General features: G+C 34.4%; 1 protein-coding gene across 2 annotated transcripts in view; it reads right to left on the bottom strand.

The window, feature by feature from the left end:
- LOC150081361 (splicing factor, proline- and glutamine-rich-like) overlaps positions 1–14538 on the bottom strand; it is a 266228-nt gene that overhangs the window by 11207 nt on the left and 240483 nt on the right. The window contains exon 8 of one of the 2 annotated variants that reach the window (XM_090379725.1): positions 8951–9006. The exons of the other annotated variant lie outside the window; for it this stretch is intronic. Within the exon in view, the coding sequence (XP_090235851.1) occupies positions 8995–9006 (12 nt within the window). The 3' untranslated portion in view covers positions 8951–8994. The remainder of the gene's footprint in view (positions 1–8950; positions 9007–14538) is intronic. 2 annotated transcript variants of the gene reach the window in all.

The following is a 14538-nucleotide window of genomic DNA, read 5'->3' as shown; positions in this document are numbered from 1 at the left end:
CCACTGCCATTCCAATCTCCCAAGTATTAAACACCAAACTACCTTACAACATTGCACCTGCTTGGAATCTCATGCACCTGAGATTTCCACATGTAACCAGGAGCATCATGGGAACTTAGCTTTCTTAAATACACGCGTTCACTCTCAACCCATCATTGCCAACTGAAGACGTGGATAATGAAAGCCACTTGTTATGGCTATTGGCCTCCAGTATTAACCATTTATTTTAAACTTTAATATTGACAACCAAGGACGAAGATGTGCACTTTTACTTCCTTGCACATATTTTAACTTTTGTTTTAAACCCCAACTTACTTACTTCCAATTTAAATTAAAATTATCATCCACCCTATTCAAACATCAATTGCAGATTATAAAAAAAGGTGAGTACCATAATAAATTAAGCTATGCTATCATATTAAGTCAGTTATAAATGGTATTTTAAGAAATCTACAATTATCGAATTGTACAAATAGAGGCTTCAGAAACAAAAGATAACCACACAGAACTATAAAAATAAGAAAAAGAATAAAGGTATGGGCGAATGTGGCTATAGCTAAGGTGTGTAGACAAAAATTGTATATGGAAAGATAGCAAAACAGCAACAAATTGTTTTTACATTGGAAGAAATCTCTCTACATTTGAAAATCCTTTTTTTCAGCTATTTTAGGAAGATGGGCGAATCTGGAAAACCATCTAAGAATTGGCAAATGAAGTTTGTAACTGTCTGTGGTGCCTAAGCAGCACATCGAAGCTGGTTGTGCAGAGTGGAGATTTCGGCTCTGGGCCAGTTTAAGTGTGCTTCAACCACTTTGATGGGAATATCTAATACATTACTTTAGGTATTATAACATTACTGAAATTAATCTATGGCATATGGAAATCTGTTGTAAGGCCATGGGATCGTCTACTGATATCCACAAACAGGATTAATAAGTCACCAATAACTGACACTTTAGTGCAGCAATTGTGTGAATTTGCTTGGTACTGTGAGCAGAAGCCCAGATGAGTTCAGGGCACATCCAGTCACTGAAATAACCAAAGGTTGTTTTTCTGTTGAAGAAATGATGAACAGTGATAAGAAGAGCAGAGTTTTCTGAAGCAAAATGGCACCTACACTCTGGCAACGTTTATCAAATGAAAACAGAATTTCTGCATGACTTTGTGCCATGCCACACATCACAGTTCTCAGTTGGTCAGGGGAACTTGCTGCACTTCAACATGTTAAGTCTGTTGAAGATTTATGGGCTATCATCAAGACCAGGTCGAGAAGTCTTTTAACTGCACAACCAAGGAAATCTTGAATATCGCTCTCATCAATAGTTATATTAAGAAAGCAGCAAATTGATTGGAAATATAAGTATACCTGATATTAGGTGCCCACTCCAAGAATAATCTCGAGACAGCCCTTTCGTTCACTTCATGATATTACTGAAAACTGTATTATGACAATTTTCTAGCAAAATTAAATGGCAAGTCTTAGAGAACTTAACAAAAGACTAACCAGGTAAAATAAAATTAAACATCAGGTCTGAATGCAAAAAAATGAAGAGAAAAGACAAAATTATGTTATGGGTAATAGTATATAAAATATTTTATACATTTTGAAATATTTCTAAAGTTGCATAATTAAAAAACTAAAGCAACTGAAAAACCAGTATTATTATGCCAAAACATAGTAAGTCCATTTTTTTACTTGCAAATACCAAAAGTAAAAAAAAAAAAAAAAAGAAAAAAATAAGACATGAAAAAGTAGTAAATTATACACTAAAAGGCTTTAGAGACAGTCACCAACTTTTATTTATTAAATGTTGCACCAAAACTGGTTTGAAATACTGAAGCCTATACTGAACAATAACAAGAAGAGAATACCTGTCTGTCATTCAACAATCTAAAAAATCAAGTGAATGTTGCTTATTAAATCATATCCAAGTTGTCACCAAACACTAATAGTTGCACTGTATCTGATAAAGGACTGATACTAAAACCACAGTTTGGGATGTTCCAGAATGATACTGGAACATCCCAAATTATGATGTTGTTTGGTTTTTAGGAGCATTAGCAACTAAGGCGATATTGCTCCGGGGATATGCGGTGGTCATTTCCTGACCTTTCCGCATCCTCCTTATTTGGTGGTCACGGGCTCGAACCCCGGTCTGATCAAGAAGCATGTGCTACGCACTGCTGCTCCTGCCCACCTGGCTACGGAGGCCTATGATTCCAGATGAAGAGACTAATAGGAACAATGAAAGCTAGCCATTCAGAGTTGTGTATCTGGGTGGCTCAAGGGAGCAGAAACCAAGTAGCATATTTTAAGAAAGAGATTTCAAAGCATATTTGAGAATTAGGCTCTTGTCCTGATTCTCAGGGATGAGACTGTTTGTTTCACTCTGTCTCTCAAGCAACAAGACTTTCTTGGAATTAAGGGATTGTTTATTTACTGCACTGGATGCACCAGACTGCAACTCAATTCTGGCATACCAGTCTCTTCTGCTGTAGTGCTGATATACTTTCCTGCTATTCTAGAGACAGAGAAACCACATTCCAAACCCAGAAGGAGCACCAGCATCTCAAAATATCAACAGAGGTACCATTTTAATACTGGTCATACCTGATTTTCTCTGCTTGCATTTCCTTGTAGCTGGGATCCAATAGAACCCACTCTTTTAAATATGAGATGTCTGGAGCTCTGCACTGGATTTGGTTAGACCCAAGTCCCTCACTAAGTTATACATTTCTTGTTGATTAGGGAAATATATTTTACTTCAACAGGCTTCTGAAGTATAATCCAGTTATCCTTTTCACCAGGTTCATCATCCAATTCTGAAACTCTTCACTGGAAAGTGGACTGGAAACAAATTTCAAAACTGAAATTGATAGTTCTGCCTAAGTTGCTAATATTTTTATTTATTATTATTTTTTTTTAAATTGTATATCATCGCGAGAATAGGTGAATCCACTAATGCCAGGACAAATGTTTTAAAGCTTAAAACTGGCTTTACTGGCTTCTCATCTACTTGTGGGTGATCTCTAATATCAAATGTACATTATACTGTGAATTTTGTCAAAATGAACAGCCAAGCAATGCATGAAAAGTAAAGCTTTCATTAAAACTGTTATGGTTACCTTTAGAGTTGGGCTTGTTTGCGCCATGCAGTACAATGCTATAGGATTGCAATATATTTCAACACAGTAATTGAAATAAAAATTTGTATGCATTACCTGTGTTTGATTTTAATCATGGAGAGACCTACTTTAACTGAAAACCAGCAAACAGGAGAGGGAGAAAAAAAAAAAAAAAAAAAGAAAAAAAAGAGAGAATACTACAGGCCCTCATCCTCATAAAAACAACTTTCAATTGATGCCAAAATATTGATATCAGAGAAAAACCAATGATATATAAGAAACAGATGAATATACACAAACTTTTGTTACATAGTATATAATCAGTAAATTTATTCAGTGGCATATCTGCTCTTTATTATCAAAAACAGTTTTACCAATGCAAAAGAAATATAATAAACTTGGGTACCTATGGTGGGAAGGGGTATACATGGAAAACAAAAAAACTATAAATAATAGAAATAAACTATAAAATTGAAGTGTTTTGCATAAATTAAACCAGAGGGATTCCAACTTTTCTGCCACTCAAAGTTAAGAAACACTATAGTTGCAATACACCTAAAGGGTGGCCAACATTGAACTCAATGGAGTTTTTCCTAATCAGTGTAAACACTGGTTGAAAATCCCTGCCTCAGATGGACACTGTATAATCAAAAACATTTGCACACACAGGTAGTTGCAAAAAAGGGTTTTAAACTCAATAACCTGCTGTACAGATCTCTGGCCTATATAACAGCTAGAATCCTCCAGGATATACTTCCTATGTAGATTTTTGGTTGGAATTCACCTCCATTCCTCTTGAAAAGCAGCTGCCACAGCTGATTTGCAAGAAGGCTGCCTTGGCCGTGGCCTAGCTCAGTGTCAATCCATTCTGCACACATTCAATGTGACTGTGATGTGTGTTCTGAGCTGGCTAATCCAAACGTTTGACCTACTTGAACATTTACTGGATGCAGTTATGTGCTACCTACACTGTGGCAGTTCTACTGAATCAGCACAAGAATATTGCATGTCCTACAACAAGGGTCATAAACAGCTGGTTTGTGGAAATGGATATCAAAAAAGGACAGGCATGAAATGAAGTCTATCGCTAATGGACCAAGTTCAAGCCAAATGAAACAGCCCCACACCAAACCATGATCAAGATGATACACTCTTATAGATGCACTCTGAGCAACCTCCATGCTCAAACAAATATCCTTCCGAATAAAAGATTATGTAGCAAGATTCATTACTCCATAGCATCTTCAGTCACTATTCTGGAGTTCATGAACAATGGGAATGGAACTTCAAAGGCCATGCAATTCCTTACACATGGTTGATGTACCACTGACCTGACTTCTTGGACCCGCTCTATGATGTTTCCTCCTCTGGATGACATGCACGAGGCAAACAAAGGGGTTTGTAAGGCTGTCCAGACTTTTTTTTTTTTGTCTGATTCTTCCAACCTTGAATAATATGGCATAGTGGATTTGGAGGTTCAGATAAGATGTAGTTCTCTGCACAGAAAGGCTACTGATGGGGCATCCAAATACCATCTTATGTCGAAAGTCCCCTACTGGCTTCTAACAGTGCACAGACAGTGATACTCGTGTGCCTGAACCAATGCACATAGTGCAGGGGACTTCTGGCAGAGTACACAAATACATCTTTTACTTGATATCTTTTATTAAAAAGGTTCATCTATGAAACTGCTGATATTATGATAAGGTAAAAACATTAAATTAAAAGAAATAAATGCTGGGCGAAAAAAAAAATAAAATAATAAATCATAAAAAATAAATAAACAATACCAAATATTATGAAGGTAACTAACACAGAAATAAAATTAAAATAAAGCAATTTGACAAAAAACTTTGATATCTTGGGCTCCCACAAAGACACGTTTCAGTTAGGAAACAGAGTCATAGGATATGTGAAGATCAGGGGAAAACCACAACCAACTTGAATAGAAAGAGAGAGAGAGAAAACACCCCAGAAAGGGGGTAACCAGTGCCGTCATGAGATATTTTTGCACCCGAGGCAAATCAAGCATTAGAACATGGATTACCCATAAAATTAAATAATCTGCACAGTGGCGAAGCACCCCCACTCAAATGACACCTTAGGCATTTGCCTGGATGCATACCATACCATGATGGCACTGGGGATAATGTTGCACATGATGTTAAGAGAAAGCCATGGAAAATATAAAATCTTCCTCAAAGGTTTAGCAAAATATCAGAATAATAATTAAGCACAAAGAATATACCCTGCACACTATGTGATTGGCATCAGACCCTGATATGGGGACCTCTCACACAAAGGCTCTTATCAATGTATCAGTTAAAGAACTTGGTGTTTGTATTTACCTCTGGGACGACTCAACCACTTTTAGAAATAGAGAAGGGAATGAGTTCTTTTAAAGAAATCCACTCATCCTGTAAATAAAATGAGAGTGCCAATCAGGCTGTGTGCTACGAGTAACAACAAATTCTTTGAAGATTATCTGTATTATTTCACTGTACTAATGACTGAGGAAAATTATGAACATTCTATTCAATGAAAGTAGTAGCAACAATCATGCTTTCCTTCAAAGCAAAGCAAAAAGCATGATTGCTGTGGATGAAACCTTGAGTGGGAAAGCAATTACAAGTGATGAGACATTCTTTACCCAGATTTTTGAAGTAATGGAACAAGCATCTTTTTCTTACCTAAAAAGCCAAACAAAAATAAAGCTGCTATGGGATGGTCACTTTCTTTCACATAAAAGGAACTGTTTATAAGCATGCACATCCCCATGTAACTAGTTCTTCATATGCTATATAAGCTTCGTATCATTACTATACCAAAGTTCGTAGTATACACACTGCCAGTACATTTTTACAATTCGGTATTTCTGTCTCACTTTCAGCTTACACAAACCCAGCTCTTGTTCTAATTTCCCGTTTCAAATCCGTTGGGATAGGAAATCAGAACATGATACAGAGTACTGTGAGAAGTTGCAAAGAATGGTCTGTGGGATGCATCTCAAAAACTAGAATACTAAGTATCCTGAAAAAGAACAACCAGATAGACATTTCCTCCCAGTTATACTGGGAGAGGTAAAAATTCAACATAATGAGTGAATATCAACATAACAAATGAATATCAAAAATTTATCATATATGATATTTACACTTCTTACTAAAATAAAAACTATATATAAGGAGAACATTATTTTTTAAAAGAATTAACCACTGTTTTAAAAATTGAGAGCTACAACACTGAAAGACTGACTGAAATGGTCAACAAGCTGGGTTATTAGAAAAGGCACATTGTTCGCTGTTCCTATTTTGAATAGTAAGGAAAATAGTCTAGTAAACTTTTCCTTACTAATGAAACCTCCTCCTGACCCCTAATTCTTTGCACACAAATTAAGCTCTGTGGTTCATTCTTAATGGATCCTCCTCCGAATGAGTTCAAAGTTCAGAGTGACTACAATGTTTTGTAACCGCTTGAAGAAATAGCTAGTATACAGAATTATACAGTATTGTACACATATTACAATGATAACACAAGCCTTCTAACTTTTGTGCAGCATCTAAATTCATTTCACTGTCACATGTTAGGTGAATATAACAATGAGTAATAAGCAGCAATGGATTGCTGTCAGTGTCTGGATCCATTAATGTCAACAAACAGGAAAGACCAGAAGAGGTGCGGGTCAATTTCCAGCAATGATTTAGGCAAGAAGTTCCTTCAAAGAAGATATTACAATGGGAGTATAAACTCTTTGCAACAAGCAGCATAAAAGATAAGCCACAAACTGAAGAACATAAACCAGAGGCCAGCAATATGAGATCATTGAGTTATCTGTTATGTCACCACAGAAGATGATTTGTAAATGATGTATGGAACTTGGGATAGTCCATTTGACAATGTATAAGCATATGAAGATTGATCTAAATTTGCATCCATAATTTACTGTGGATGCAAATTTAGGTCAAATGTTAACTCCTTAATGAACATAGGGATTTGCTTCCCTATATTCATTAAGGAGTTAACAGACAATGACATAAAACTGCAGAAGGAATGGCTGTGCAAGGATAATTAGCACATTTAACACAATACCAGGGTCTAACAAGGTTGGGCATTGTCACTATGAAACAATGGAGTGGCCACAGGTCAGCCATGCTACCTATTCCACTTGACTGGCTACCTCAACTTCCTTAAAGATATGCTGAATAGCAGTGCTACTTACTTTTAACCTTTAACCACTCATGTTCCTAAGGGGAATACAGCTACTCTACACAGCACCTGACAAGTTTTTTTTTTAAATAAATATTCAATTTTAGCTTTTTTTTGTTGAACTGAAAACTGTTGTTTATTAGGATTTACACAATTTATCTCATTTTTCACTGTTTAAAATATCTTGGAGCTACATGCATTTTTTCTCAGAACTATTTCCCCCTTCACTGCTCAGTTTCCGGTTTTTCACCAGAATACAGCTTACAGGTAAAAGAGCCATGTTATGCATTGATATGCAGTTATATTACCTGTAATTTGTACTCTATGCATCCTTCATATTGGGTGGGGACAAAAATTACTGTTGCTGGATAAGTGTTGTTTGTACTCTCCCAGTAATTTTAAAAACAAATACTTTTAGTGCATGGCATCTGTCAGATGCAAAAAAAAAACAGTTAAATTGTATGACTGGGGATGGGATTTCATTCTCAAAATTAAAAAAAAAAATTATTGATTATAAAAGTGGTGTCTGTAATACACAATTTGAGCATTCAAGGATTCTGTCAATCCACAAATAATCCAGATAATGTCATGTCACAGAATGGTGCAATTATTGTTGTCATTAAAATGGAGCACAAATGGATCAACTGAAATTTAAGGCTTATGTCACATATTTTGTTATCCATTGTAATATGTGTAAGAGTACTGCCATTGCACAGTAACCATTTCTATAAGGGACCGGGCACAAACTGTCCATTCTGTACCAAGAAGAAATAATCATCAGGGAAAGTGCTGTTTCAATTTTAGCTATGGAAATACATACAAGGGAAGGTTGTTATAAAGAATGGAACTGAGGAAAGCAAAGAAGAAAAATGTCTGAGCATTCAGCCACGTTGGTAGCGAACCAGAGAACTAATGATGTGAGTACAAGACCTACTTCCTTCAGAAAGCAACTCAGCATGTGTTTATGTATCTCCCACATTTAATGACCCTGGTGCCAAGACTCCACTTTTTTTTTTTTTTTTTCATTCCATGTTTCGTTTAGATTCAAGTACAGTATGATGAATGTGCATTATACCATTTACTAATAAATCTAGTTATTTTACAGTTTAACTCGGCTTTCTAATGATTTCTATTACACATTCTGTTGTCAAAGCAAAATACAATTTACCTAAATTATATTTAATCTGTCATCATAGGCCTCCGTAGCCGAGTGGGCAGGAGCGGGAGTGCAGTAGCACACGCTCTTTGAGTAGACTGGGGTTCAAGCCCCTGACTGCTGAATACGGTCGATCTGCCAACCCGCACTGGACCAGCGTGGCAGATTATGGTCCATTTCCCTCAGCATGAATTGTTGAGGAGGCTTCCACCCTGCAGTGGGTTGATAATGGCTGCACTTTACTTTTTTTTTTTTTTTACATATCAATCACTTTTTTGCTACTGTCTGCTGGTTTTTTTTTATTATGTTACAAAATCAGGTTTGTAACATGATGGTTGACAACAGTTTTACTAATAAAATTTGATTACCTTAATGTGATGAACTAACTTTCAGATTTTAAATATGATGATCAATAACAAGGCTGAAGGCTGCAGATCAAATTAAATGTAATTTAAAACTTACCTAAGTGTGTGTGCTGCAATAGGCACACCAACAGACCACTATTTTCACTGCATAAACTGTAAGAACAATTAATTTTTTTTTTAAAAAAAAACCAAAATTTAAAATAGGGATTAAAATTCAATTGTTTGAAATCAAATATATTACATCTACTCTATACAGGTTGACTGAAAAGGATGGCAGCAAAGTAATATACTAAGAAAAAATCCAGCAGGCAGAAAAACCGGGTGATCTGAGAATGCTATCTCCAAATGCCCCCCGCCCCCCCCCTATTTATATAGGTAATAAGTTCCAAAATATATAACATAAATCCCCACCCTTCCTCCTACCAAAAAGAAGCATACCTCTCCTTTCATGGGGTATATATTGACATAGCAAGCTTTGCAGAAATGTTATCTATAAATTTTTAGTATCCATATGGTAAATTTATGTGTTGATCATGTGTCTGGGATAATCTGCCATTTCACATTGACATTACAATGTATTATCTTGAAAATGTATTTAGGGAACAAATTTCATAAATAAAATAATGGGGGATACAATATTCTCAGAGAAAACTGCAAGGCTTACTTCAATAAAAAAAAAAAAGTTTAATATCACTGTATTAGTGAAAGGAAGGAATAAAAACTGTTTAATGTATCCTTCTTTCTTAAAATTTCAAAGTTAAGAGTTGATGGGGAAAAAAAAAAAAAAAAATCTGATTAAGATCTTATATATATATATATGATGGCTGCTCAGCAAAGATCCATCTTTACTAGAAACAGTAACTGTAGGAAGGAGTCTCTTCTTTGTCAGTTAGCTCATAACAATAGTGAAAATTTTGGAAATTCTAGGCCTTGTCATTTTGTTACCAAGCCTACAGCAGAAGGAACTGAAGTATAGATTTTACCCACCCAGAGGGGATAAACCTAAAACAGTCCATAAGATGACAGTATAGGGAAAGGACTGCCTATTCTATATTGTTTTCACACAATGTTGAAAGTAGTTCAAGTGTTGATGTTCATGATGCAGAAATTCCAAAGTGCCAAACAACTGCTATCACTGAGGAGAATGTGAAGGAATTAGTTATGGAAGATTGCTATGCTTACAATTCTCAAATTGGTCCATGAGTATTGGCCCTAGAAATCATGAAAAACCACTTGCGGTTTTTCATGCATAAGGTTTCTGCCCAATGGATCTTGAGTATTCCAGAAAACGCAAACGCAGCAGAACTGCAATGACGACTAAAAGTAATTAGTAACTAAGAATAATGATTGGATTCATCAATTTAATTCTGAAATCAAGGATCATGCCAAACAACAAAAATAACTTCTAACACATTTACATGTGATTTTCAAGTAAAAGCAGTGAGGAACATTGACAAAAAGTAAACTTTTACACTTTTCCCCTTCAAATTTCTTTCTCTTTCTATGGTCCTTTTGCATCATGGTTTTAAATGCAGCCAGACATCCTGCAAAACATTACTTCATTTTTCATTTAAAAATTAGTTCAGTAAAGAAGTTCATTCTTCACTGTCAAAAACAAGATGCCTTTGACTAGTGTCTATATAGAAAATGGCTAATAAAATGCACTTGCTTTAATCTTTCTATTATTCATGAATCTTTACTGAAGTATCCTCATACAAAATAATTTAATGGGTCAAGGATGTTGCAATACTTTGGTTTTATGGGAGTTCTACAACTAGGACTGCTCATCCATAATTCAAGTGAATGCATAACGACTGATGAAGTTCAAATAAGAACTTAGTTTCTGATGAAAGCAGGATGAAAACAGAAAATATAGTCTGAGGTAACTGAATACAAGCATGAAATGAGGAGTACATGCTAAAAAGTGCTACCTCTATGAGCATAATGTTTATCAGCGAGTCCAAAATAGTTTTAAGGCCGTTTAAGAAATATCTTAAATATACAAGATAAAAGTAAATTTTTATAAACATATATGTGATAGATATACTAAAACTTGTATTATGCATCACCTCAAGGAACCAGTAAGAATGTGGTGCTTAAAACCGGTTGGTGTTTAAAAGGGGGAATAATAGCTAAAACTGAGTGTATGCCCAATTTTAGTAATTTTGATTTAAACAGTAACATTAACATTTGGGGACTGATTACAGTGTTGGCTGTAATCAGTGAACTGTTGTTGTCTGTACATTAGACATGTTCATAGGAGGGATTTAGCATGGAAGTGATAAAATTCTGCCACTTAACAGGTTTCATTGTATGTTATTTATAAGTGGGATGTGTTAAAAGGTTGAGAACTCAAGCTAGATGATATCAATAAGTCCCATCAGAACATTTAGCCTAAGAACTCTTGTTTAAGAAGAAACTGCATAAACTGAAGAGCGTTACTGTGGGAAAAGACACTAGTTCGCAAGCTGAGCATTCCTTCAAGATACTGAAGGTAATTTGATTTAATAAAAAACAAACCCACTTATTTGTCATCCAAAATAAAAGAAAAAATTCATATGAGTAATCTTTATAATGTGTTTAGGCATGAAAATGCTTACACTGTTGTTACAGATCTCATACAACCTGGAGCTTGGCACTGAAAGTTCTAACTGATGTATTAAGTTAAATTTTTGAACTGATTATAAACTTGATTATCCATAAACTTTATAAAGGATTTTTGAAAGGTAAGTATATCACTTACAGTTTCCTGTCAGCTGGATTTCTTATTTTAAATGTCTTTCTTTTCTATTTCAAAATCAAGAAACATACTGTATTTAAATACTCTATATTTTCATATAAGCACTTATTATTTTGTAGTTATAAAACCTTTTTAAAAAATTCTGTTATACATTCAAACACTTTGCATGTAACCATTTAACTGACGGCAAATTACATTAGATTAGACAAAACAGTAATATATATTAAGTAAGTTACTGCTCCCTAACATATATTACTGGATTAACTATACAGTGTTTCATAATATTTGTGCTGAACTTTCAGGATTGATTCAGAACCTAAAACACAGTAAAAAACATGTGCCTGATTCTGAATGGTTAGAGGAACTATGGCTGTTTGAAATTGTTCGGCTTTGGGCACATTTATATAAACTCCTCTCGTTTTCATATCCTGAATCAATCATTATAGTACAGCTCACATGATACGAAATATTTTTATTTATTTATACCATTAATGCAATGGATAATTCTGCAGAGCATGGAACTATAGCAGCATGAAATAAAGCAGAAATGAGATTTGATTGGAAAAAAAAAAAATAAATAATAATAATAATAAATAAATAAAATAGCTACTGGCTTTGTTAACACAATACACAAGTAGTAGATAAAATATTTCCAGCTAAAACTGCTTCCACTAATTTTCATGTAGAAAATAAAAGTGAGACATGCAATATTAAAAGTTTTCCATTTGCATGACTACTGACAACATTAAAATATATGTAGCTAGCACTGAGATTACTCTGTAAAGTTGAATTATGAAACTTAATTTAAACTCATACCTCAAACTCCCTTAAAATATTTCCCAAATTTCATGTGTTCTCCCTACTTTCCAGAACAAGTGCAAATAAATCTGACAAAAATTAGCAACAAGTCTACATACTTTTATAAAATCAATATGTATTTCAGTATATTTATTCTCAAAGAATGAAAAAAAAAAAAAAAAAAAAATAGTTTCATACCTTAATTAGTGGGATGGTTTACCCATATTATGCTAAAACAGTGCTTCCTAAAAACATGCAGTTCCTAAAGACAAGTGCAATCTCCCCAAGGGGAGCACCTCACACTTTGAAAACAAAGAAGCGGCCCCAGGTCTATCAGTGCCCTGTGCAAGATTTTTTGGTGTGCTCTCTCTGACTTGAAATTTACAGCAAATCAGTGAATTTTTGGGGCATTTTGCACCCTGTTCAGGGGAACCAGTTGATTGTGCCTTAAGTCAGCCCTGATTTTCAGCATATGGTCCCTGAGTAAGTTTTAGACCCAATTCAGATTCCATATTCCTTCATCACCCCACCAGTACCTACCTACAAAAATCTATGTATGTTCAGTAATACAACAGCAATAGTACTCCTGTTTAAGGATAAATTAAGAGATAACCCTCATTGCTCTTGATTTTTTGCTTCAAGAAAGGGATAATAGAGACTAAATTCTAAAAATTGTGAATTGTGCAATTTGCTAACTCCACAGAAATCATTCCTGATGCAGGCATGTTTAGTCATATTTAAACACAAACCTCTGAAGGTAGCTAGGCAATGCTTTACAACTGTGTTTAGCTATTCATTTCTACATTCACCCATTATGCTCAGCTCTTTTTAATATTCAACGCATACTCTGTATCTTTTTAATATTCAACATTATTTGTATCCTTTCCTTGTTGGGAGTAGTAATTAGTGACTTTTATGCCAGCATGTTCAACAGCAACAATAAATTTTATGAAATGACAGCATCATTATTATGTTAATACTACATTTATCACATTCACACAGTAATAAGATAAGTTTAATTTAACAAACTCTTTAAATACTTTCATTCTTTTTAAGCAAAAAAAGAAAGTGCCAAAAATGAAAATGTAGTATATTGTGTGCAGGTTTTCAACTTGTGCATATTATGAATGATATAATTTATGCTCACGTCTGCTACTTACTCCACCAAATCAATGTTAGTGATAAATAGGATACACATGCCTGCTGCTTACTCTGCCAAATCAACGTTTGGAAGAGGTTAGGCCAATAGCCTAATTACTCATTTGATTGTAGCCATTTGTTGAATAGTAAGATTGCAACAATACAAGTACTTGTATTGTTACAACCAGTGCTTTTTTTTGTAAAAAAATAGGTGCCAGTACTTATTGAAAGAATGAGCTTTGCTATCAGGAAAAATTGAAAATTAAAAGGATATGAAAAGTATTCTAAAAATCTTTTTTTCCTGATATTGTTACTTTAGTAGTAATGTTTTTAGAATAAAAACAAATTAAGTATATTAACAGTTTATTAAGCATAAATTTATTATTCAAATATATAAAAAAATAAGTAAAATGTGAGTAAAATTAGTAAAAAATAATTTCATAAAGTTTTTGTAGAATATTCCAAATTTTTATTAAGTTCTCATCTGACACCCTATGCCAGGGGTTGGCAACCTTTTTTGAGCGAAGAGCCATTTTTGATCTAATTAAAAAAAGAGAGAGAGAATCAGAAGAGCCGCACCTCAGCTCAAGCTGAGAGTTTTTTAAGAAATGGAATAGAATGGGAAGGTGTTTATTAAAAAAATATACATTTTGAAATATTATTTATTAATACTGAAAAAAAGCAACAAACATCCAATTAGGTACAAAGTAATGTGACTTTTGCTGATGAACTTCTTGAGCGAGTCTCTCAACATCATTCGAGTATGTTGTAATTAAACGCACCCTCCCAAGTACTGACCAGGCCTAGCGCTGCTTAATTTCGGTGATCCGTAATTAAACATGCTCACAATGTTCAGACGACGGTTTCTTCATTTTTTTTTAATATAGTTCATGTTCAAAAATATTTGCTCACAGAAATACATCGAACCAAAAACAGAAAAGTCCAAACACAAATATTTTCAAATTTATATATGGGTTCGGTAAACTGCTCCACGCATCGAACACAAT

Source organism: Mastigoproctus giganteus, chromosome 8 (genome assembly GCF_048544385.1).
Source record: "Mastigoproctus giganteus isolate SK-2022 chromosome 8, ASM4854438v1, whole genome shotgun sequence".
In the NCBI taxonomy this organism is placed as follows: Eukaryota; Metazoa; Arthropoda; class Arachnida; order Uropygi; family Thelyphonidae; genus Mastigoproctus; species Mastigoproctus giganteus.
This window is presented reverse-complemented; position numbering and strand designations above follow the sequence as displayed.